The 26881-nt window shown below is 45.1% G+C and overlaps 1 protein-coding gene across 2 annotated transcripts in view; it reads left to right on the top strand.

Annotated features, from left to right (window-relative positions):
• Window positions 1–25483, top strand: part of BMF (Bcl2 modifying factor) — a 69626-nt gene extending 44143 nt beyond the window's left edge. Inside the window, exons 4-6 of one of the 2 annotated variants that reach the window (XR_010389387.1) lie at window positions 6327–6399; window positions 6521–6684; window positions 25325–25483. Coding sequence is in view for 1 of the 2 variants with exons in the window: in XM_064512455.1 (XP_064368525.1) it covers window positions 6327–6365 (39 nt within the window). In the remaining variant the exon portion in view is untranslated. Of the gene's footprint in view, window positions 1–6326; window positions 6400–6520; window positions 6934–25324 lie in introns of those variants that run through there. The other variant, XM_064512455.1, reaches the window with a different exon arrangement.
• The last annotated feature ends 1398 nt before the right edge of the window (window positions 25484–26881 follow it).

The following is a 26881-nucleotide window of genomic DNA, read 5'->3' as shown; positions in this document are numbered from 1 at the left end:
AAAGTTAAACAAAGTCCCCTCGCTTGCTCTGTCTGAGTAAATACAGACCATATTGGAGTAAATAAACAGCCAGGCAGTGTCCCAGACAATGGGCCTTGGCGATGAATTAATAAACTCTGCCTCTCGCATTAGCAGAGTGTGACTGGAACTGGCAGGAGGCCCTGGCTGGCCTCCAGAAGCGATTATTACTAGACAGAGCCAAAGGAGACTTGGCACGAAGCAGAGCCCACAGCTGGAGATTAGGTAACAGAGTCAAAGCGCTCGCGGAGCTGCCAGGGCGTTGGTTACCCTGCCTGAAGAGAGGGTCAGGACTGTGTTTTTGTAGCTCACATGCACACGCAGCGCCTATCCCCAAAGCTCGCCCTGCGATCCACGCCAGGCTTGTTCTGCGGGATCGAATTGTCGTCGCACGCCGAGGCAGCGAACCAAAATGCCGGTCCGGGCAAAACGAGGCAGGACAAGCGTGCACCACCCCTGTCCTCCCCACCGTCCAGAGCCGCTGGTGACCCTGGGTAAAACAGGGCTTGGTGCTGCTGCCAAGGGGACAGCCAGGCCCTGCAGCCAGGGCTGGTCTGCTTGGGGTGGGAGGGCAAAATTTGCTTCAGTAACAAAAAGCTTTATCTGCGCTTGTCTCCTGAGCTGGTGTTGGACCAGAGGCAAGGGGACTGTGGAGGAAGGAAAGTCCTCCTAACGGCTCGTGCTGGGTGCGGGTGACTCCTGTGGGGAGCCATTGCTAAACTGTCCTCTTTCTGAGCTGGATAGAGGTTGTCACTCAAACCCATTAATGAAAGAGCTGTAAATAGGAAAGGACTGTGGGCAGCTCGTAAAAGTCATCCCCCAGTTCCCACAGCCAAGGAAATGGTGGCTGCATTGCTCTACGGACCATGATGAAGCAGCCCCTGAGCCATCGCCCAAGCCAGAAGAACCTTGGTGCTTAGGAGCCCAAGAGCCAAATTAGATGAGTGCTGCAGCAACTTTAATTAGCTGGTTTATCAGCGGGGCTAACGCCAGCATGGATACCTTGCTGACACAGTTGTCCTGCTTCCAAGAACCGAGCTCATATCTTCACCTAGCGCTGGCTGGGCTTTGCAGACGTGCCAGCCCATTAAGACCTGTTCCCAGGATCTCTGACAGGGGTCTGTCTGCCCATTGCAACGCACAGGCATGCCGGTGTTTGCAACTGGTATCTCCACCGCAAGCTATAAACATGTTAGCAACCTCGGGCAGACCTGGCACTGAATCCATGCTTACGTACTAGAGTACAGGTGGAGAGGAAGCGATGCCAGCTGCCCCTGGGGAAGCATTTTGAGAAGTACGGATGAAAAATGCTATCTTTCCCAGTGTCTTCTGAAGAAGGAAGCCTGTATGCTAAACCACTCTCTTCTCATCCACACGTGGCAGCAGGACTCCAGTCTGAACTCAGTCTCAGTGCATACACCCCCCACCTCCCATCCTGATGGCCAAAACTGCAGGGACATCTCTGTTTGGAGCCTGTGACTTTTACATGTCAGTGGCTGCAACTGTCAAAATAAAAATCAGGACAAAATCAAGCTTTCTTAGGCCCCTTACCATGAATGGAACTGCCTGGATTGCTTCAAAAACACACTTTACCAAATATATAGTGTTCAGTAAAGTTACTGAACTGAAGGGAATGAGGTCTTTTATTTCATACATACTATAGTAAGTGGTAATATAGGTATTTCTTATTTTCACTTACTGATGAATCCTAAACCTGTCCTGGACTGAATGCCCCCAAAGGAAAAACAATAATAGTTTCCAGCTCTGAAGAGTACCCTTTGTCAATAGGTTTCAAAGCCCTTTACAAAGGAGAGAAATCTCATTTTCTGTGTTTACCACTTGGAGGAAGGGAGTCACAGAGGCACAGGCTGAGCCCTGCTCTGCTCAGTGCCGCCCTGTCTCCTCCAGACAGTGCAGTGCCCGTGGTACCCAGCACCTCTCCTCAGAGGCCAAAATGTAGAGTATAGCTTTGTTTTAGCTTGTCATATAAACATTTGTTAGCTATAAATGAGATTAGAGCCACAGAGACTCCTGGTGTGAGACAGCTGATATTGGGTCAAATGGAGGAGTCTTTCAGTGGATGCTGACCTGGGCTGACGTAAAGCTGACCCCATACGGTCTCCACAGCCCTTTACTCACTCCCTGAACTCCTTCTTCTGCACCAAGTGTCCCCTCCCCCATAACAAAATTTGAAGCAAAGAATTGCTTTTCTTTAGCCAAGCTGTAGTTTTTATTCTTCTCCTTAAATCACCTTCAGCCTGATGAGTCTGGGCACTCCTTGCTGGTGCCTCTAAACAACATTGCCTGGAGAGAAAACCTCTGCGGAAAGTGAAATTCAGAAGAGCTAATAAAACATTTTCTGAAGGGTTTGAATCTCTCATTCCAAAGAAAACAAAGAGGTCGACTGACCTTTCAACCTGACCCTTCTTTTTTTTTTCTAAGGCATTAAGAAAAACATTCTGCAAACAATGAGCGCTCGTGGTAATTGTCCCTCCCCTGTGCCCCGGTTCTTGCCAAAAGCAACATTTCAATGGCTATGGGGGGGGGTGGAGGTTGAAAGCAAATGAGTGAGCAAGCAAATGCTGGCTTTCACACATCAGTGGCTGGCTACACCACTGATCACATCCAAGGAGGTTCAAGGTGAGGGAGTCAAGCTCTCAGGCTGTTTCTCTGTGAGTTTTACATTTGCAGGTATCTGAAATGTTGCAATCCAAGCATGGAAATCTGTGTCAGAAACACTGAAAATGCCCAGTCAAAGGATAAGAAAAAGGCTTATCACAGTGGTGAAGTGAAGTATAATTTCCAGCTCAGCTCGTCTATGTATACCAAATGTGTCTTCAGTTGACTACTGAATTCCACGTTTATTTTACATGCCACATTTATTCACCCCTGAGCCTGTCCCAGTTGTTTTCCCAGTGTCAGGGAAAGGCGTGGTTTGAAAACAACGTCATGGTATTTTTGTATGAGAAAAAGCTTCTTGCACATTTATCTCCATTGTTTTCTAGCATTAGGACCTGCAGTGGATCCTGCTGTGACATGTTTCCAGCTGCAAAAAGAATCAAAAGATTTAGGGTTGAGTTCCCTCCTGGTCCTGGAACATGTTCCACTGTGCAATCTTTTGTAATATCTCTCTGCAATAAAAGTGCTAATGCTCTCCAAGAGGCCTCCCCCTTTCACTTTCCTCATAAGGGGTGATGACAAGCTCCCAGCCCAATTGTCTACACACATCCTTAACCGTGCAGGCAGCTAGAGATTTAGCTACCTTTCCTGTGCTCTGGTCCTGGGCAAAGCACTTTGGCTTGCCCCACCCATACAAAATTTCTGTAAAAATCCCTACAGCCATACTGAAGCAGCAGCATTAGCACTGCTGGGAGATGGCTGTAGGCAGGGGGTCTTTCTGCTGTCTTCAGGACTCTGCTGCCAGAAAAGGAGAACTGCCTGTGCCAGGGCTCATCTTGCTGACTTGGGGGCAGTTGAGTCAGTTTTGTACAAGCACACTGGTATTGTCGAGGTCCTGCCTTTGGATGTGTTCCCCCAGCTGTAAAACGTGGATAGCATCACCGAGCCAGCTCCGCAAAGGACTCTGCTGAGATTTAAGCTATGTTGGCATTCTCTTCTTCAGTGTCAGTAGAGCTGGCAAACGCGAGGAGAGAGCAGAACTGTTTCTACTTTTCTTTGAATCATACTGTAAAATCTGCAGCCCCGAGAACAAGCCTCACGACTCCTGCGAAGCACACAAGCGGGTTTGGGTGCAAGTGTGGGAGGGAGAGAAGAGCTTTGGGGGGTTAAGCAAACAAAGCACGGAGAATCTTTTTTGTTCCCCTTCAGATCTATTTCTACCCTTCGGTACGAGTTTTGGTGAAGTACAATTCTGTGGCTCTTCTTCAAGACTGATAACTCAGTATAAAAATATCAGCACTGTTTTTATCATCTGAAAAAAGAGCTCAGAGCTTAGCTTTTCTGAACAACGTTCAGTTCATTAAACAATGACTCAGACTAGGTTTTGTGGTGAAGGATTCAGCTTTTCCTTCAAGGTAGGATCAAGATGTCCTGTTTTCATGGTAATTTACCTTTCATCTCCCTCACATTGCCAAATTCATTTTTACCTTGATCCCACACAAACCCATTAGTTTCTCACTTTTGTTATTGTAAATTATTTACTTTAGAAATGCTGAATCATGACACTGAGGTTAGAGAAAATTGTATTTGTATTTCAAGTCAGAATTGTTCCCACATCATCTGAAGATTCCTGGACTATATTTTTTGTGTGTCCTTATGTTTTATGTTTTAAAAAGGTTTAAGTGGCATTTGGTTTGGCAATCCTCAGAGAATTTCACCCTAGAAATACTTAATGCTAGAAAAAGATTCCTGTTAAAACCCTACGGGAGGAATCGTGCTTAGACAGTGGCGTATGGGCAGCATGGTCCTAATTCCCTTCAGGCTGCTCCAGTGTGTGCTTGCTGTGTTTCTGGCTGACCTCCTTTAAGCTGAAGAAGGTAAAGCACCATTCAGACTTAAGGCTACAAATGCACAGATTATTAGTGAGCTCTGTGATATACACCAAAAGAAAAGTAGGGTTCAGTTCAGAGAAGCACTCCAAAGTTTGTGTGGATACCTGAAGTTTTACTCTAACACCTTGAACTTGCAAAGTTGGGTTAAAAATGTACTGGAAAAGCTATTTGTAGTTCCCAATTCTTATTTGACCAGAAACACAAGGAAAACAGCCTTTTTCACTTTATTTTGATGTTTCTGCTTCTTGCCAGAAGCTGTAAGTGCAGAGGTACTGATCGTGAAATATAAGAGCTTACATTTAAGAGAAAAATTAGCTGGTAAAAAAGATGTCCAGGCTCTGAGGGCACCACCAGCCCTCCCCGTCCCTGCTCACCCCCAGGTATCCCCTCCCTGCCCAGCTCCAGCCCCCATTTCAGCCCAGCCTGGGTCCGTCAGTTGCTGCTCCGTGACGCCGCAACGGTGCCGGCTCCAGCCCCACCACGGCCCAGCCCCTGCCCAGCCACGGCACCCTGACGAAACGTTAAGAGTAGCTGCCTTCTAAATAAACTGTCACTTATTGTCCCCAGAGCACTGGCTGTGTATCGATTTCTCCATCCCACAAATAATTTCTATTTGTCCAGTTAACAAATGTCATATAATAATGTAATATCACTGCCAATCTTGCCTGATTAGAGTAAGTGATGTCCACCACCAAAGGTCTGTTGTATTATTTTCAGCTTTGTTCTCTGGTTTTATTGTGATGATGTAGACCATTGAGGTTTTTCTTTGGGTTTTGTCCAGACTTCTTGCCTAGTAGTTTGAGAAATATGCCTCAGGTTGTGGATGCCTTTCTGTGGGCTCAACTAGAGTTTCCCAGCCCCACGCATGCACTGCAGCCAGCTGAGCAACCTGGCGGCCTGCTGGAAAAACAGGTAAATAAGAACCTGGGCCCATAGTTTGGTCACTGCCTGGATGTAATCTTAGCCCACTCAAGCTATGTCCAGCTGACTGCAAAGGCTTATATATGGCGACCTGCAAGAAAGTGTATGTAGTATGTCAGTGGGTGCCTACTAATGGATAAAAAGTGGTCTGTACCTATCTTTTTTTCCATTTTTTCATCAGTGCTTATGAATGCAAAGATGAGATGCAGAAGGGAAGGTGGCAGGACAGCGTGCATCTGAAAAAGCCATAATTTACATTCTGTTGTGTTATGCCCATTTACAGGTGCATATTCTATCATCTATCGTCTATAGACTTACTGGAAAACTAACATTTCATAGAGACTAAACTGAATTTGGAAACAACAGGCCGCTTGGTAATTGCAGACAAACGTACTGCTCCTGACCGGCAGCTGACCTCGGGCCCTGTGGGCACTGCTCTTGTGCCCTTTCCGCGGAGTCAGTTCGTAGCCCTGAGCTTCTAACACAGTGGCTTCGCTCCTGCTGCATCTCTGCTTCGTTGAACAGCACATAACATGCTAAGAGAGACAGATAGGGGCACCCTGTTAGTCATTTAATGAGTAAACAAACCATTTTTCAGCGTTATCCAGGGTCACTCAGCCTTAGACGTGACTCCAGCTTGGCAGTGAAGGGGCTCTTGTTCCCATCCCTGCCGCAGCAGCTGGTGTAGAGGCTGGTCCCGTGAAGCAGAACGGAGCTGCCATACAAGTGAGCCAATTGTGCACCAAGTCTGTGGAGCTACCCGTGCTGATGACTTCTTCCAGCAGCCAGCTGTACCAGAATCGCTTAATCCATTCGTCAGCATATTAGATTTAGACTTCTTTGACATTATTCTGATAGTAGTGTTTTCCATTTTAGTGGCTTTCATCTTCTGAAGATCTCAGCAGTGCCCTGTAATTGTGGATTATTTAAGCCTCAGCACATCTTTAAGGTAGGTTTTATATCTGCATTTTACAGAGGGCTAGATGAGGACAGGCAGTTGTAAGAGGATATGGGACAAGCTGTGTTATAGCCAGGGACAAAACCTCCTTTTCCTCTCTTTTTTTCTGTAGGGACACTGTTTGTTCAATCCAGGCAACTGTGTCAAGGTATGGGGATCCTCAGCAGGAGGACAGCGGAACGGTTTGTACGTATGTGAGAGCCCAAGCAGAAGCTCGGATGAACGCTGAAGTGCTCCTGACTTTTCCAGAGACAGAGAAAAGTGCCTCCTCCACGTGTAAGTAGCCCTGCATTTTACAGCCCTTCCCATACTGCCATGACCTCGCTCCCGTTGGCTCCTCACGGATGGGATCTCAGCTGTTAGCGTGCTTACAGGCACACGGCCACACGGCAGACACCAATTTAACTCAAGCTGTAAGGAGAGATGCTAGAGTCCAGAGCTTTGAAGTGCTTTAGGACAGCAGTAATGCAGCCAGTCATCTTTTCTCTTTATCATCGGGCCACGCATGCATTTGGTGCTTGCTCCTGCTCCACCTTGCCATGATGCTAGGGAGTTGCACGTGTGCTCTTTCTACCACCTTAGAGGCAGTGCTGCCGGCGTGCAGACCTCCTTCACCCCACTACCTGCGCTCTGGGCAGCTGCAGGGGGGACGCGTGTGCCGACGGACTGCGCCTCCAGGGTTTTGAAGCAATGCAGGATTGCGAGAGAGAGTGCAGGATCCACGAAGCAGGAACCTTTGAGTCCCGTGTTAGTGCTAGAAACCTGCCAGAAAAGGGACAAATGTAAGAGTGCAATTAGAGGACTGTATTCTCTGGCTGTTTCCATGGAGTGCTCTCCATTCCCAGCTGTGCTGGGGTGGAGGTGAATTTCCAGTGCAGCGGGAGCACTAACAAGTTAATGTTTAACATTATTATTACCTCATCTTCCAGAGGCTCCTTCTAAACATAACAATTGACGACAGGCTCCTGATAGTTTGGAGGAGACCGGCCTCAGCCCTAAGACGATGATGAATATGATTTCCCTTCCCCCTCTGTTTTGATTTTCTGCTCTGTTACTCCAGAGCATTGGCTGGCCATGACCCCTGGCTGCTTTTTCTGTAATTACCAGCTCCTGCCAGATTTACTGTGGAAGTTAATGTCTGTTCCAGCCAAGTCAGCCTTGCTGTTATATTGTACGAGACAGTAACCCCTTCATTACAGACAGGGCTTTAACGAAACAAAACAAAGAAATCAGGAAGGGGCTTCTAAAGGCCTTATGGCAGGGCTTATACGTTTGATGAGGGAGCGGAATTAACATTAGCACTTTCGTTACACATAAGCACACCACAAATTCTTCCTCAAAAGTCTTTTGAATCCTGCAGAGCACATGGAGTGCTTGAGGAGGGAAGATCAAGAAAGGCGCTCTTAAAAGGGCTCTGAAAAACTCAAAGGTTTTTCCTCCTCCATGAGTCCATGATATTCCTCTGGGCCTTTTCTTCAGAGTCTGTGCATGCTCTAGTGGCACTTCCTTTAATAAATTAGCCTTCTGGATGGTTACCCTTCAAATTAGAAGGATTTTTTTTGTCTGTCAGATGTTGCTTTTGCAAGGGATTTTTTTTACATGCTCAAATGAATTTTGCTAAAAAGTGAAAGATTCAAACTCAGATGGGTATCCAGCAGAAGCACATGTCTCAGCTTAGGTCCCCCAGCTGGAACACCTCTTCTTGCACCCACAAATTCTGCCCTAGGTTCAGCTACCAGAGCAGCTCATGGGCTGAATCTGTTGCAACAGTGCACAGAGTACTTTATGAGGGTTTGTAAAAGGTGAAATGTATCTGGTATTAGCCATGGGCTAAATGCAGTTAAAATAAAGGCCAGATTCTGATCAAAATTGCCTTCAGCTATGCCTGGAATAATTCTGTCTAAGCCATTAGAGTTGTGGGGCTCAAGTCCTGTGCCATGGGGTCAAGGGGAAATCAGCTTAGCAGCCTTAGGATTGCTCATACCCTGTGAGCAGAAGTGGACACAACAGTAGTGAGCACTGTTAAACGCTTCCAGTTTAGACACAGCTGGGAGATAATCAGAAGGGATCAGAGATCACTCAAGTACTAACCTGCTAACATGACCTGTTACTACAGAGGGGAAGACATTAAGAATAGGCCAAGTAGGTGTGAGTAACATATTTGCAGCAAGTTCTCTTCTAGGGGTCACATATTTCTGTCCAACATTTTGCAGCCAGAAGTATGGGTAAGTGCATGGTGTAACACAAGCATTTTACATATACTGACATTTAGATGTAGCGCACACACACGGTATATCAGCGTGATACTTTCCGAAAGCACCGGACTTGCCGCATGTGGCTCTTTGAGCACAGTGCACGTGCACCATAGCACGAGCTGGGGCACCTACTGGCCCCGGGGGTTTCTCCTGGGCACCTGCCTGAGACTCTGAGATGTGTCACAGCCTAGCTGGGGTCTTTTGACGTGGTGGGCCAAGCAGGTATTTGGAAAACCATGAGAAATCTATAAAACTTTTTAAAAAAAATCCAGCTGGAGATATTTATGTGTGGAAAAGGAGGACATGTCTGAAAATGTAGATATATGGTAGCCCTAGTCTTCACCACGGTGGCTGAATATCAAATGTGGTTCATGGCAGACAGCCCAATGCTGAGGAAAAACTGCACTCTGCTCTCCACCAAGGCCATCAGAGCCAACACTGCAGTCTGTGGAGCTGCAAGCTGAACTGGGAGCCTGAGTGACTTGGAAGGAAAGGCTCTATGTTTATTCCCACTGTAGAAGCCAGGACTAGAGAAATGCCAGGACAAGGGGGCTGTAAGTGGCACTTTGGGATGTGGGAACTCACAACCCAGTTCGCACGTGAAAGAACTTCTGACTAACTGGCGATTACTGCCACACCTCGGGCATGAAAGAGCTACTGACTTCTTCACTGGAATTTTATACAAGCTCGTCTGCAGCAAGGGCATGGCGGGTGGCGTGGAACAGTCCTGGGTGATGCTGGGTTGTATGTTTTTCTGCATGTGTGGGGAATGGGAAGGGAACCTGTACAACTCTGCCCAGGTAATGTTCATAACATTACAAAACACAAATGAGAGCAAACATAGAGCATCCCTATTAGAAGGAAGGGGAGAGAAAGAACACTGACTCCATCCACAGTACTTGGCCCCAGTTCTGGACTGGAACCGGATGGAAAGTCACCACCAAGCCCTCTAAATCCTTAACAGAGTAGGGACAGCAATGGCCTCTCAGTGATGAAGCAGACCTCTCAAATCTTTTCTTGTTTGTGAGACAACACAGTGGCCTGTCACGCAATGGGGGATGTGTCTGGCATGCCAGGCCATGTGAGATGCAGGGGCTGTGGCACGAGGCCACGGCGGCCAGGCAGCCTGCCAGCAAGCGAGGTTCCTCTTGTCAAGGCATCTGCCAGTCTACTGCCTCTGGACATGCAATCAGAGAGTGGAAGAGGAGCCTAGCAGTGCACTGCACTCATGTGCGAGGTATTTACTATCCTAGCAGCAGGGAAGCATGAGATGGGAGTTAGTTTTGCGACTCATGTAGGCACTGGCTTTGTGCTCAGTTCACAGGGCGTGGGAGCTCGGTGCGGGGGAGTGCCACGGCACTGAGAGCGCTGCGGGTGGAGCTCTGTCTTCTGGTATCCTGAGCTGCATCAGGGCCCCACAGATGCCTGTTGTTAAAAGTATGCGTGAGCTACAGTAATCCCTGTGAGCACAGGGTACAAGTATCGCCTTCTCCCCTGCACTGCTTGGGACGACTTCTCCATCCAGTCCCAAGGAGATATAACCCACGGTTCTTGCTGTCTTTACCCAGTCTAATGAGGTGTGAAGTACTGCATGCAATATCGCACACAGAGGTGTGCCATACACGCACACAGACACTCACATTTGTCCTCTGGCTGCCAGGCTGATCCACAGGCTTTTGGGAATACCGCACATCGCCATTGCAAGAGGCTGTGACAGACACTCTGAGCTGATGCAAGAGGCTGTGACAGACATGAAGAGACACTCTGGGCTGATGAGTGTCCTGAAGTGAATCATGAACGGGGTCATGCTTTCCCTCATCCTACTGCGGATGTGGAAATCTTGCATAAATGTTCTTGCATAAACAGATTTATTTTAAGGCATGTGTACGAAGCAACACATGTTGCCAGGGACTGCCGTGCCAGACCAGACTGCTGGTCCAGTTAGTCAGGTACCTTGCCTCTTTCGGTGGCTTGTGCCATACTTCAGAGAGAAAAGAAGATCTCTTGCTGCATTTAGCCAGTAAGGCGATGCTGTATTTTGCAGGCAGGGAACTCCCCAGAGAGTACCTGAGGCTACCATTTCATATCTTGAAGATGTGTAGGGTTATCATGTCCATCCCTTACCATCTGTTCAGTTTAATGGACATCATTGACCCAACCTGAACAGCAGGACTTGAGAGAGACTGATCTTGAACCCAGGCCCAAAAGTACATTTCACCTCCGGCTTCACTTGCAGCTAAGTAAGTGAGGATGGCACGAGGTTTGGTCTTGCGCCAAGCCCTGCTGTGAGAAAGGGTGGGCCAGAGTCTGGCTCTACCAAAGGCTTTATGTCCATCTTGAACAAATGCTTTGCCTCCCTTGGCCTTTTCTTCCCTACCTCACAGTGCAATAACGGTAGGTTCTTGAATGTGTGGGAAGCTTTCTGATATTTTTATACTTGGAATCATATGGGATAGATAAATATACATTACAGACCCTTTGTAACACCTTTACGCATTGATGGAGATTTTAAAACAGTCTCCAACAAGTGCAGCCTGGCATAATCTCAGGTATTCAAATAATTTCAAATTTCAGAATCCATCATACAGAAAGACTTGGATTTATTAAAAATGAGAATTAGTCTTTCTTGATTTTCGTATTGCTCGCTGTCTTTGAAAAGACATTTTCAGCGTATGTTGAAAGGCTAAATCAACATCTTTTTAAGTGCCTTGAGGTGCGAGTAGACATGGAGAGATCTCAAGAAAGGGCAGGGGTGGGAGGTAATCCAGTTTATTATGTGGACCAGAATTTGCTGAATTTGTTGACTGTGAGCAGAGTCATCTTTGATTTTGGAGTTTTGTGTTTGAGTGACTCTTTAAACAGTTGTAGCCTGGGACAAGAGCTTTTTAATCCAGTAATAAGTATGTGAGAGTTGTCACTTTGAAAACTGATGGATTACATGTATATTGTTGTGTTAGCAGCCAGTTATCTGTCTGTAGACTGTTTATTATTGGCAGTTATCTATACTGCAGACTCTGTGTAGCGAAACGCTCCCGATAGTAAACACAATCAGCTATCTGGCAATCAAGCTGCGGGTTTTTTCTTGTGGGGACATAGGCTTAAAACGAACTCAGCAACAGAACAAAAGCGTTGTCAGAAGGAAAGGGGTTTGCAGCATATGAAGTTAGTTTTGATTCATTCCTGAGCTCAGATGTTGCTTTGGGAAATGTATTCTCTTTAGGTCTCTCACTGTGACTCTATAAACAGAGGCAGTGACTTGCATTTGGAGGCACTAAAAGTGATTTAAATGATTCAGCCTGGGATTTTTGCCAAGCAGCACCTCCTTCTGTTTGCTGTAGGGGCTTTTCTGCCCTCCCCCTTGCGGGTTCTTTTTTTCCCCTTCCATGCAAAATTTTTTGAGACTATCCTTTGAGACAGTCTCTTTCTCCTAAAAAAAAAAAAAAGTTTGCTTCTCCAGATGGACAGCTGCTCCCTGCTCCTTTTGATGTTGCTTTTATCTGCCAGGCCAGTGCTCTCTCCCCTCCCCCGGAGGCAGTTTCCATGGGGGTCCCAGGGGAGCTTTGTCTCTCGCATGTGTTTAAAGAGAAATGTGGAGCTGCCACAAAGGCTCCACGGCTCGACCTTTCGCCCTCCGCAGTTATGAGGGCCATAAAGCTCCAGTCCCTGGTAACGGCGCTGATGACCAGGGCAGTCCTGGACACAGACAGAGCTTTTTGGCAGAAAATTGTTTAACTAAAAATAGTTCTAGGGAGGAAAATAAAAGGTTGTGCAAACTAAGCAGTCTTTTATTTCCTTATTTGGTGTTACTGGTAGTAGTATGGATTTCTTCAGCATGGCCAGAGGCAAACAGATCCATTGCGCTTAATATCAGATCTGCGATGCCTCAGCCACAGAGGAGGGTGACGTCCGCTGAGGTGCACGGGCGCGAGGCGCTATCGTCGGGCCGCGGCTGCTTCGGGTGAAGCACTGCCGTGCCGCGATAGCACCCGGCGGTCAGGCAGAGCCCAGCTGTGGCCCCGGGGATTCACAACCTCAGGCAGCGAGGCTTTTCCTGCCCGGCCCGGGGAGAGCCCGTCGTCCTCGCTGAGGAGCGGGGCAAAGGCCGGAGGAGCTACCAAGCCAGCCCAGCCAGCCACCGTCAGCCTCAGTCTCACAAAAGCAGCTAAGTGCCCTGCCTCCAGGGCGGAGGAAGGCACTGCTTCTCCCTTACCGCCATGGCTGGGAGTCCGCTCCCTGAGCTAGGTGTCCCCCGCCTTGATTTCAGTCATTAGCAAGGCAGTCTTTTTTATTTTTTTAAAATCCTTATTCAGCCTGGCGAGTAACAGATGTTGGATGCAGGTGTCCCACGTTTGAGGCAAAAGGTTTACTAGCATTTGTTTTCCTGCTGAGGTTGCTGCATTCTGCCTAAAATGGGCCAGACACAGAATGAAAAGAAAAAAAGCCTGATTTTCCTGCTCCCTGCTGAGGGTACTTATTTGCAAGAGAGTTGCAGGAGAGCTGAGCAGCAAGTTCCTATGAAGAAGTTATAAAAAGTGGAATAGCTTCAACAGGAGAGCAGCTTGCCCAGCATATCTGCTGGCCTAGCGGCAGAGCCTCAGTGTAACGTGGCTTGGCTGCTCGGATGGGAGGTGTGCGGGGGGGGGGGGGGGGGGAGATGCTGCTAAGCCCTGCTAGGGTCTGACTGTGTGTGTTAAGACCCTGAGCAGGAGTTTCAAAATCTCTAGAGCATCTAAACATTGTGAGAAAATGGCACATTCTCTTTGTGAGCAAGTTGTTTAGGACCAGGGGCAACCTGTTGAATACATATTTGGGGGGAATATCAGCTTGATGGGATTCTTGTCAAGGTTTATGGCTATAGCAGTAATAAGACTTTTCCCAGGAATTGTTCCTTAAACATTTGTTCTTTGAAACTAGAAAAATTGAGGGCCATGTACTGTGCAATGGAGGGGATAGTTTTCTTCCTAATTAGAAAAGAATTCAGGAGACTTATTCTGGGTTAAATAAAATAAAGCCAAGAAGGTGGGGGCAGGGGGAAACAAGCCTTTGAAAGAAAGGAAAAACTCAGTGACTTATGCTGCAACTTCTTGTTCCTTAACCAAAATACAGCTGCTGTTAGAGCAAACAGGGAGAATTTATACCAAAGGGTACACACAGAAAATGCAGGCAGCATCTCTTTCCACTTGCATAATCCTGTTCTAGGAGATCTTTAGTTTGAAATGAGAAGCTCTGTTGCATGAACTCCCTGTGCAACCATGCACCAGTTCTTTGTATGTTTGCCTCACATCATATGGTGCACAGGTACACTCTCATTTTCTTCCTGTGAATCTCTTTTGTTTTCAGAAAGTTGTGGACCTAAAGATAACAGCACATACTCTTTTAAAAAGTGAAGTTTACACTGAAATCTTTGGCTTAAAAATATTGCCTGGAGGAGAGACTCTCTGTTGACCCAAAGCCAGTGGATTTGGCTCATGTGCCAATTGTCACTATATGCCCATCCCATGGGGAATATGCTAGGAGAAGGAAAGGGGCAAACATTTCCTCAGCTCTGATAAACCCTCAGTGGTGTATGAGCCTTAAAAGGATCGTGTGACGCGACAGAGTAGAGCAACCCTGTCGCCGCTGCTCTCAATCACATCACCTTGTAGGACCAGCAAACAACAGTCTGTTCCCCACTAACCCTCCCATGCATCACCCTTGCACCAGGCAGATTTCAAGTGCAGGGCAGAACTGAGGACTTTTGCTCTCGCTGGGTCCAGAACATGCGTCTGTGGTTAGTAACAGATGATCCTAATCGCTGTTCCCTGAGCCCAGGGCTGGCTGATAACTCTGTCTTCTGACTACTGACCCCATAATCTTCTCATTCCTGAGAAGGAGCAGATATTGTGAACAATGGTTCTTAGCACTTGGGACAAAAATAGTTCTCGTCTTGCTCTAAGAATTTAGATAGCAAACTATAGGAGCAGCAGAATGATTGAGCAGCTGAAGTGCAGGGCTGGGAAAGAGCTACACTGTGTATCTGGCGCTGCTACAGGCTTGTTCTCAGGGACCTTAGGAAAATTATTTAAGGTCTCTCAGCCTCATTTTCTTCCTTTGGAAAAATCAGGATGATGATAATAGATGCCAGCTCCACAAGGGTATTATAAGGATACATTATTAAAGGATATTTATAAAACACTTTTAACGTTTCAAAGGGAAAATGGGAAATAATATTAAGAGCTGAGAAATGCGCTTTGTTGAAAATGCTTCTTTATGAAGAGAGTGGTTTCACTGCTTTTGCAGCAGCCCTTAAGGCTGTGTTACCACCAAAGGGTAGTCTCATGAACTCTCCATTTACACTTTAAAACCTCTACATAGGCTACAGAGTCACAGATGCAGCTGCAAGAAGAAACCACACACCACAGTCATGCAGGTGCATGTGGGCCCCAGTGGGGAAGAATATTAACTATTTCCTGGTAATAGGAACACAGCAGTCCTTCACGTAGATAAAATAATCTCAGAGCAGTTCCAGGACACAGTCTGTTTGGGAAGCTACTGTCCAACTGGATACAAAACTATACTTAGCACAGACCCTGGCTTAAATGCCTACAGATTAAAGATTCTGGATTCTCTATTAAATTCAATTAAGTTTGTGCATTGTGTGCCCTATTGAATATATGTGGTAAGGCAAGCTTTCATTCCATGATTTCTTTTACTGTTTGTTTAAAATGTTGGGTCTGGAAGATACAGTTGATATTTACCACAGCATTTTCAAGCTCAGATCTGTTTTTTCATAAGTTAATCTCATGCTTTGCATCTGTCCTTGACAGAGATTTGCAGCAGGCTCATTCTCTGTACCCACAGGGTACCTGGGAATTAGAAGAACAATTTGTAATAGATATTTTATTAGAAGTGTCCTATATGTTTGGAAGAAAATTGTCTATGTCATGATTGTCTCTAATATATTCTCTAATTATAATTATTCTATGAAATTGAAACTGCATGGTGTTTGCAAAAATAACAAGATATGTTTCTCTTCTCTGAAAGGATTAATGTCAGAATCAGGCTTCCCATGTGAATGGCTGCAAAAATTGTATCTTAAATTCATTTTCTATGAAGCTGCTTTCAGTTACCTGGATTGATAGACTATCAAGATGCCAATTTAGACAAAACAGTATTTTTTTGAATACACTTAATATCTGTGAACCTAGTAAGACTGGCTGAGCTGAAGCTGTTGCAGGAGATAATGATGTTCTGCTGGAACACAGCAACGCTTCGATAAACTATGATGATGATAATGCATTGAAATAACAACATGTGGTATTGCAATCCACCCACACATCATCATGCATCACACCATAAATGTCAGGGTGTGCTGATGGTTTGGTTTCTCTCCTAGAATCACAAAGCTGGCAGTCCTAGCCGCGATGTTCACAACAAACTGTCGTTTTATTTCATGTCTTTGGCTGACTGCAGCTATGCCTGGGGTCTTACTTGAGATGGTGATGGTACATGGTTCTTAAAGGTTTTAAAATGGGATTTAGAAAAATACTTAGCTATCCAGAGGTTTCCATACTAGCAGAACCCCACCTGAACAGCAGGAGGCTGTCAAACTAGGCAGAAAATCTAATGCACAAGAAGTCTTGCGCCAGATTTTCATCTCTTCTTGCTCTCAAGCAGAGCAGAGAGTAACCTCTTTCCTTTGATTCTACTTGAAATATAACTAGAAACTTTTCCAAATGTTTTTGAACTTACACATGCTTGAAAGCTTAGATTTGGCATAAGTTTCAGCAGAGTTTTAGGGTGCTAGTTAGTTGGAATGATAGCAGAAGTTGAATTTTATCTTCCCTCTGTCATAACAACAAAATGGTTATGAAATATTTTCTTATGTTTGTCTTCTTGTCTTTTTGATTAAATAAGCCAATACATTTGTAATAACCTACCTTCAAGAGTTTCCACTTTTCCTGCTGCTGGTGGAGGTAAAATAAATGTGAGAAGTTTTAGGGAAAACTTCTTGCATAGATCAGGCTAAATACAAAGAAGGCCTGTCTGTATTTAGATTGGGACCTGGATGGCATTTCAGCACCTATACCCTAAATTATAATCCTGAGAATCTCAGCTTCTGCTTTTCAATAGGTGCTTCAACTCTTCACATCAAAAAAATCCTATTTAAGGACTATTAAAGTTCTATTTCTGTACATGCTTGCTAGCACTTCAGTCTCTGTTGGTCAGAGAAGTATGGCTTCTAGCTCACACTGAAGGTCAATGGAGACCCAGAAACTAAACATTTCTTCTCTCCCCCTTCCCTTCTTTTCCCTATTGGGCTCTGCATGGAATGAGTGATACCTGCTTTTTTTTTTTTTTTCCCCCTAAGCAACAGTGACAATGATGATGAACCTACACTTTCACACAACAGCTTGGTGGCCACAGCAGTCCTCCTAAGGTATACACTAGATGCCACGAAGTGAGTGACAGCGTCTTAAACATAGTTGAGTCCACAAGGGATTCTTCCATCCTCCTCTTATTTAATATTACCAAGGTATTGGGGAAATGCATTAAATTTCCCTTCTGAAGACCTTCAAATTCACATTTCCCACCTCTCTAGAAAGTGTTCTACTGATTAGAGAAGAGATTGGGGTGGGACATCTCTACTTCTCCTCTTGTGGGCCTCCCAGCAGGGAAGAAGAGGACAACAGAATTCACTGGGTCAGGGAGAAGAGAGCGGTCCTGGCTATGATGCCCACTGATGCAGGCACTCAGCTGGCCAGAGCCTTGCTTCCTTACCCTGCTTCCAGGACTGTTTCTGCATTTTGCACTGAGCAACCACTGCACAAAGTATTCAAACAGCCCTGAGAGCAGGGTGTGTAGCCCAGGATGTCCCTTACCCTGTGAGTGCTGAACCAGAACAGTTCTGTACTTTCCTGCTAATCCAGCTCATCTGTAATGTTGTCCTGAAGATATTTCTTCAACAAGAGAGCTTGGGAGTACCCTCAAGTCACATATTGCCTAGTAGCCAGAGTACTTGCTAAACAGATAGGGATTTATGGGGATTGAAGGGGGTGGGAAAGGGCACTAGCAGGGCTTCAGTGCATTTCACATTTTTGGCCATTAGCACCTGCTAATACATCATGCAGTCCTGAATTACGTAGTGTGACAGTAGCCATGCAACTGTGCAGTACACCTGTCCCTCTGCATTTTGATCAGACCCATGCCTGTTCCTGCCTCCTAAGAGGTCTGAACCTCCTCAGGGTTGTGACTTTTGCTCCGTGGGGCTAAAACATGGGTATCACAAAGCCTAGCATTGCAGTGACAAAGTTTCTCTTTTGGACCTGGGAAGTAGAGAGTAGGAGTGAAATGTAATCATGTTTTGGTACCATTCAGCTTTTGGTCTTTTAGGTGAAACTGCCAGTAATAACTAAATTCCAGTTAGCGCTAGTTATGGCAGTGATATTTTGTTAGGAGAACTCCCATCCACTGCTCACTGAACTGAATTGGCAGGTGCCACGTCATGAAGAACAGTCCCTTAACAGTAAGAGCTTTTCATGGCAATTGTGCAGAGACAGTTTTAAAACTAGGGAAGAGTCTTGCAGAACCCATTACCAGTCAACAGAGCCACCAATTCCCACAGCCTGGCTGACACACGAATTTAATAGCAAATGTGACCCAGTGCAGAGTCTTCTAAGGCAAAGGACTTCTGAAAACTTCCTGCACAAGGATGTAGCCTGTGCCTCCTCTTTTAAGTACTGCAGGGGAAATGGAAGAAAAAGAAACACCAAGGGTGGGAATTAAAACAGGGTTTTCATTTCCTCTTTCTTGTTTGTTAGTTGGTCCTTCTCTAGTAAAAGAAAAAAATACAACAACAATAAAAGAACAGCTGCACCTGGGGTTTTTACATAAATGTTCTCTTGCACTTCAACTCGTTCACCTCCGGGTAACACTGAACTCCAGAAAATACGGAGCACTCTCTCTTTAAGAAAGACTGCTCTCTGCCCAGCTGTTGACTTGCCTGAAGGTGAGACCTCTGCTTAAATTCATGGCTCCAGCTGTCAAAAGCAAAGAAAAGCAGCTTTTCCTTGGCGGCTCTCTGCTTTGGGTAGAATTTGACATCTTCCTCAGTCAGCAGAATTTAATCAGCATCAAGTGCCCACAGCCTCCCGGCTCCACCACAGCTCAGCCAGGGGTGGGGAGCCAGGCCTGGGGAGGAGAGGAGGGGGAGAGTCCCCGATGCAGCAGGCACACAGCAGACACGCACACAGTCACCAGTTTCTATAAGAAATCCAAAGCTTGTCACTGTCTAGAAAGAGCCTCATTATATTGTTCGACCTAAGGACTGCTGTTATCATTCGGTAACCTTACCCTGCTAAGGCTTTACTCTGTCTTCCTGAGGAGCTGAGAGCAGGTAAATGGAATGAGTTATTGACAGCTGACAGTGATACTGATTTCCAAAAGAAAGCTGATGAAATGGGCCCAGCCCTGGGTGAACAAGTAAAGCCAGGGAACGATCTGTAAGAGCACGATACCTTGTTTGCTTTTCTCCTAGGGAAGAGTTATTTTCACATAGATATCAACAAACGAAATGATCCGGCTCACGTAGCAGAACTGTTAACCCAAGCCTGTAACCTGTGAAGCCCAGCAGTTGATGCATTCATGAACTTCAAGTGGTCAGAACAGGCTGGTATGTACAATTAAGCTACTTTCAAACTTGGGGATGGATCTCCCAAAGTAGGATCTCATTTGTTTTCCCTGCTACTGTCACCGCTTTCCTGCAAACAAACTCCAGAATCCCCCAGAGAGAACCGAACTCAAGAAAAATCAGGATAAGTTCACAGCCAGGGAGGCGGTGGTGTGGTAGTTCCCATTAAAAGCTTCCATTCTGTACGTTTGCTGCAGTGTGGCTGTTCCCTTCGTGCTGTGCTGCCTGTCTGCACCGAGACCCTCAGATCTGGGGGAGCTCGCTCAGTGCAAGATGGTTGCTATTACAGCATGAGCATGCACAGTGTTTCTTCTCAAGGAGACTTTGCATTAGTTCTTTCCCATTTAAAATGATGTGTTCACAATACAGATTATCTGTATATATGTTTTGAACACACAAACTCCAGACCTTCCTACATATATCGTTCATTTCTAGCACCTGCAGCTCTTACCCATTTCCTGACAATGTCATTGTGCCCATTGAGGAGAGGAAGGACATGTTGGTTTTCTTAATGTTTACCTCTTCCACCTGTTTGGTATTAGCTTGCATAATTGTGCAAAGTTAAATCAAAGGAGGTGGCTGGGGGAAGCAAACAGGAAATGAAGCAATGCCCAAGATAAGGCAGACAGCTTGCAGTGGGGCTGTAAGGAAACAAGGTGGGGGGTGGTTAGAAACTGGGAAATACCCACCTCCCTGCCTCCGGTTTTCCCCAGGCCCACGCCTGGAATCAGAAGGGCACTAAAGCACTGAAGGCCTCTGCCTAGGAAAGAAGGGGGCCTGAGAAAGCAGGAGCTGCTTAAGCAGAGATGCAGTGGGCAAAGGCCTGTTGCTTGCAGGGTGGGGGAGAGACCACAGGTGTATCTCAGCCCAGAAGCCTGACAGTGATCAATGTAGAGCTTGGGCTGTGAACTGTATACTGTTGCAGCCTGTAGCCATGAACGTGCGTTGGGGGGGGGGGGGGGGGTCCCTTTTTTCTTTCTTTTTTTTTCTTCCTCCCTCCTTTATTGTTCTTTTGTGTTTGGGGAATGAACTCCATAAAACCTGTATTCATCGTTTCTGCTCAGCCACGTGACAACCTGCTACTGAACTGTATCCTGGAGGGTTGATGCAGCCCCAATAACAAGATTCCTCCGGCTTCAGTCATTAACAGCACTGCATTTCTCATTTCACCGTGCTGGGGGAGGGGACCGAGACTAGCAGAGGAAGCAAATCCCACTGAGGATACTATTACAATGTGAAAGAGGCTATTAACCCAGTTCATTTTGTATAATATTCAGCACCAAATGCCCTACCAAAGGACATACTCTTTATCCTGGTACTGTTCATCTTTCTCAACATTTACTTTCAAAAAAAATCTGTTAGAGATACGGGCATTTTTAAAATAATCTTACTTCCCTTCTTAAATGTCTCTATTTAAATATTTATACCATTAAAAGGTACAGTATGGATCCTGTATAGCATATGAAGTTTCCTCTCCTCAAATGATATCCCACTTACACGAACAGCTAACTGAAGACATCTGGTAGATGCAATTATCTGAATGCTGCACATTTGTTTTAGATATAGTTTTCCACATTACTCAGGGCTAATTTATCTAATTATGCTTTTTCTGTCAATAATGTTATGGGCGAACACAATTTTCCATTGCCAACCAAATTCGGTCAGTGGTCAAATACTATTTGTCAAATTTTTAGTATTATTTCCTTATTGATTGATGAAGTAGATGTACGTGTTTATTTTAATAATTCTTCCCAGCCTACCAGAACTAGAAGAGGTGAAACACAAACTCACACACAGGTGCTTAGCCTTTCTTCACTACAACACAGTTTCATGGCAAGAGGTGAATTCTGTGACAAGTTTTATGTCCGTAGAATCACCTGCTATAAATACATTACTTGTGGGAAATCAGCCAACGAATAATGTTCGGTGAAAGAATCGATGGAAAAGGCTGAAATGCATTTTCTTTTAGAATTAGTCAGAAATAGGGATATTTTGCTAACGGTTCTAAAGTTTTCATTAAATTTTGTGAAAGAAAGTTACACTGACCATTTTACAAAGCAGTAGGGAAACAGTCTTGGCAAATGTCTGCAGCATGTTTCTCTCTACCAACTCCATTTTATTTATTTTCTAAAAAAAGACCTATGGACTCTGACACAGCCAAGTTACTGTGGCTTACTAAAATGCAAGTGTTAGCTAAACCTTGGTAATTGAACAAATACATGCTTTTAGCTGGGGCAAACACAAGATAAACACTATTAACTTTTCTCTAGTGCATAAACTAACACATTTTAGCTCTCCGTGGGAGATGGGATTGCAGGTCAGCCAGTGCAGCTCAGCTGATGGGCAGTAACTTGCTAAGCTGCAGTTAGCCTGAAGTCTCAGCCTGGTGTGAAGCCCTGGGTCTTCCCAACAAGGACAACTGTCTTCGTGCCTGACCTGGGGAACACAGAGGGAAAGCATATTATTAGTGTTATTTAATTTGCATTACTGTGATACTTAAGAGCTCCAGTTTGGATTAGGACTCTGTTGTGCTAGGCATTGTGTAAACACACATGAAGGAATGACGCTGTTCTTGGGAGCTGCCTGCCTTATACAAACACCCAAAGGAGTCGGGTACAGTTTCACGTGGAGGTTGGGCTTTGTCTTCCTTAGTGCCTTGTGCTGTGCCAAACATGCTGTCAGCTCTTGCAGATTATCCTTATTTAACAGCCCACACCTCAGCATGCTCTTTACAGAATTGGGAATTTGTCAAGTTCGTGCATCTGTGTAGCATGCAGTAGGTTACCCAGAAGGATACTTGAGGCCAAGCTGGGATAGGCCATGTGAGTTTATTTCAAGGGCAGCTACAAATAGTCCCCGTATGTTGCAGTTCTGAGTGGAAAGAAAGAGACCTGGGCTTGGACTGGCCGAGCATGGGAAATGGGAGCCTCGCGCCAGCCACCTCGTGCCAGGCACTCAGAGATGGAGCTGAGCTGGCACTGGCAGTGCTACGAGGCTTGCTGGGTCTGCTACATGCTTGATCCGTACAGGATTTCTGAGCAGCCAACAGGGTCCTAGTCCCGTGGTAAGCATCTCCCCATCGAGACAGGCTGTTGTTAAACAGTAACCAAAGTGGTTTTGTATACCTTGGAGGAGGCAACTCAAGCAGGAACAGAGAAAAGCTGTTAGTTTTCTCCATGAGAAATGTTTATTCATTTTCCCCAAAGGCTGTTAATGGGACTTCTGGCTTTGGCAGATGAAATCCTACTTTATTTCCTAAAGCCTGCTAAATAAAGATGAATCATAGGCAATTTTCTTATGTTTTGAAGTGGAGCTCCTTCCTTTACCCTGTGCATGAATGGCAGGGTGACTCCTGAGAAGGAAGCAGATAAAAACCTGTTAGGATAATTTACTCTGTCCAGGAGCATGTAGTGATAGTCTTAGTGGTGTGTATCTAAACAGTGCTTGGGATTTCTCATTTTCTACAAGTGAAGAGCTCTGTGTGCAATTATTTTCTCTTAACATTACATGTCTTTCTCTCAGCATTAAGATCTGACTACTCTACTCCTTCAAAACTCATTTAGAGAAGTTACATTGCTTTTTATAGAGAGCCAGTAACTTCAGTTGTATGCATGAGTATCTCTGCAGAGTGCCTGTCACTACAGAGTTCTCCAGTATGGATACAGTGTGAATTTAAACCTGTGTTGTACGGATGGATAGAGTACTGCTTGCAACCGAAGAGTTTTATGGGTTGAACTAGTGATTTGGGCAGATAGAGAGAAAGCATTTATGTATCAAAAGATGTGAGAATTCTCAAAATTGTATAAACCTGATAAACCTGACCCATCCGTTGTTCAAGATGGTTTTCTTTTGTTTGGAAGTACAAAAGCAGTGCAGTCAAGTAATTGCCATCTTCCTGGTAAACCAGTTTAGCTCAAGACAGGGGTACAGAGCTTACACCATTTAGCTAACCTCACAGTGGAAGTGAAGTTTTGCCTTTGTTGAAATGTATTTTATTTTGGCTCACTCATGTGATCAGTTACTTTTTAGTAAAAATACATATTTCTACTATTGCAGACAAGATGCATAAACATTTGACCCCTGAAAATATGATATATAGCTAAAGACAGTCTTTGAAAAACCTGGAGTATGTATGTGCATTATAAACTCCTCTCTCACAGGGCCAGCACTGTAGAAAAAAGGATAACGAGCTGTGTCTTTGGTCTTGCTCTCCACCCCACCCCCTCATCTCCACTGTGCTTCCCCCTCCTTCTGCTGTGGGATGTGCCAGCACTTGTCTTGGCAAATCCAGGCTTGGATATTAAAACTAAAGAAAACTCCAGCATGTTCGTGACTAACTCAGCATTTACCGGACCTCCTCTCCTCCCCACCCCAGCGCTCCCCAGGAGAAGAGGATCTGTTGGTGTGCTCTGGGCAGACACAAAAGGGCCGCATCCGCACAGAGCTTCGCGTGCTGCCTCGCAAACCTGCGTGATTTGTGCTCCCGTAAATTAGGGCCCTGTCAGAACTGCAATCTGAAATGCATGTAAATGCGTGTTCCCCACAGACACATCATCACATACACCAACAGTCATGTGAAAATAACAGGGCATTCCTATTTAGTATCGTCTTGGTCTGCATTTTCAATGGGGAAGTTAAATCAGCAAGTGCTTTGCTGACAGCCTGAGAGGCGAGGGGCCTTTCTTCTATGCTCGGGGCAGGTAAAATCAGCTCACTGCAGTGTGATTTCCACCCCCCACTACACCGCAGCAAGTTGTTGCCACATTCATTCTCCCTGTCCAGGCAATCTTTGGCCTTTCTACAAAGATTGCCCTCAGAAGTATCTTTAGCCGATGGTGATTTCACGAGAGAAAACTGCCCATTAGAAATTGTACAGCAGTTCATTTTCCAAAGAAGCTACCCATCGACAGTTGCTTGATGAAGCATGGATTTTCCTTCAGCTGCAGTTAACTTGCTCTGGATTTTAACCAGTGACCTACATATAAAAGGCTTCAGTTCTCATCCCCGGTACCTAATGGTGTCTTATCCTGATCATTAAACACTAAATGACCCAGTGAGTCAGCAGCCATGCTGTTCTCAATAGATAAGCATCTACAGAGTACATAAAAACTTAAGATAGAAAGGGAGCTATTGGGTCTTCCTCGTCAGAAGACACTATTAATAATTTGTGAAGCTACATGCTAACCTTGTTCTCTGTTTTGCCCTTGTTAAATTTAATGGAAGGTTTTTATATAGCCTCACTCCGCTAATCAATATTTTATACTAATTTGTTCTTGTGTTAAGGTTATGCTTTAGTTTAAACATTTATTTTTCTCTCCCTGGTGTTTTCTCCCCAAACATATTTTGAGAGAAGACTCATATCGCTGCTCACCCCTTGTTTTGTTGCTCTGTAAGTCAGTTTCTTTTTGGGTCTCCTAAGACAGACTCTTCATTTCCCTGATTACCATTTGTTGTAGTCTGTCTTTTTGTAAATGTGGGTGACCAGAACTGTATATGTTGTTCTGGAGGAAGTTTTGATACTCCTTACACAGTGGCAGTAATATCTTCCATTTAACTAAAATATCGTCTAACACATCCTATGATTATGTTTACCTTTTCCATCGTTGTATCGCACTGGTGGCTCAGTTATCCTGTGATGGATGACTGTATCTTGGTCTTTCTTCACCACTGTTTCTTCCAGGCAATGTCTCCTTGTCCTTATAGCAGACATCCTTGTTATCTAGGTGTATGATGTTCTATGCTGTAATAGTGAATTTCTGAGGGCATCAGTTTTTTTCCTGATATTCTAATCATCCTCTCTATTGATGAAGCATCTCAACTTTGTGTCTGCAACAAATTTCATTAGCATGTTGTCGAGGGGAGGGTTTTTTTTTTTTTATGCCACCATCAGCCTTGCTGAAGACAAATGATGAAAATCTCCTTAACTTTAGTCTTTTACTATTCCTGGTGGGAATCCTATTCCTTAAGTTACAGCAAGAAAATTCTGTTGCAGCTCTCTGCTTCCTCAATGGTAGAAGCGGTGTGTCCACCTTCGCCATTTCTGCTGGACGTTTGTCTCCAGTGCAAAAAAGGTAAGACAAAAACAAACTTCTTAACTGCACAGCACAGCACAGCAGAGGCACACTATGGTATGATCACCTTTGAACAGAGCTGAGGGCTAGATTCCTAATGTACTTGGCAAAACAGTTGACATACCCATGAAGGGGGACAGAAAAGGATTTCTGTCATATACTCTTCCTAAATTTGCTTTATCCCAGAGCAATCCAGAAGCCATTATGCAGGCAAGTTTTACTGGAGTTCAGCAATATCTAGTTATGCCCTCTATTCCAAACGGCTAACACAGAAGAAGCTAGAAAAAAAATCAGTTTCTATTTTGTGTGGCCATACACTGTCTTCGGTCAGTGGTCAGCTCCATGGGGGAAGTCTCAGGGCGTTAGGAGCAGCATTTCAAAACATTCAGAACAAACCCTAAGCATTTGTAAAAACTACATAGTGTACAGTTAATACACCCAGATGTGCTGTCAGCCCCACAGCCCTGCATCAGAGTGGATGGAGCATGTAAATCTTGGAAAGGTTAAAGCTGAAAGAACAGTGATATGCATAAAGAATTGTGTTCCTTCCAGAAGAAGGAGGGGGGTGAGGTGTTATCATTCTACATTAATCACTTACATCTCCAACCTGCCTAAATCCTCTGAAAAGAACCAGCAAAGAAAACACCAGCTGCTGTAGCTCCTACTTTTTTCCTCAGTACCCTCCAGTCTCCCTCCCTCCTCCCTGCCTTCCCCAGACTGTGTTTATTTTTACTGCTAGTGAATCAGCCAGGAACTCGCTCCCTGCAACAAGAACAGCTGAGAACAAGCTGCAGTTTGTACATTCCCTGAAACCTTGGTTTTGTTTTGTAGCTTATGATCAGCAGCAAAATAGTGGAGGAAAAGAGAGAAAGTGATACTTATCTTCTTTCTCACCCAGAGAGATGGACTTTCATTCTGCATAGAGTGGGACTTCCCCAGCTTGCTCCTTGAATGCATGTTAACTTTCACTGGAGATTTTAGGCATGTTTAGTTTATGAAAGAAAGTTGTCATCGCTTGACTGTAAACTCTGTGGGAAAAGAATCCTTCTTTTGTATAGGTATGCTTAGCTCCTACAATAGTCCTGACTGATTGCACCAAAACACTATACTGTAGCATAAATAGCGCTCTAACTCTTCATTCAGCAATGGCTTCTGCTTCTCCCATTGCCACAATGTAATAACTATCACTGTGAATAGCAAAGGATTCACCTGCCAAGCTTATCGCACCGTGGCGTCCCCAACTGTGGCATTAATACAGTGGCCCACACCTGGTGCAGAGATAAGTGAGTGCCCATGTTAGTGAAGTTATTACTCATGGCAGCTAAGTCCGGAGGCTGCAAACCTGCCCAAGGGCAGTCGATAAGAGCTCTCTAGCGTGAATTAACAAGGAACCGCTGCCCAGATCCTCTTACAGCAGAAATGAAGGTTCTGCTTTTTCACGTTTAGTGAAAATCATCGTGGGTGACAGCTGGGTGCAT

This window comes from Dromaius novaehollandiae, chromosome 5 (genome assembly GCF_036370855.1).
Source record: "Dromaius novaehollandiae isolate bDroNov1 chromosome 5, bDroNov1.hap1, whole genome shotgun sequence".
In the NCBI taxonomy this organism is placed as follows: Eukaryota; Metazoa; Chordata; class Aves; order Casuariiformes; family Dromaiidae; genus Dromaius; species Dromaius novaehollandiae.
This window is presented reverse-complemented; position numbering and strand designations above follow the sequence as displayed.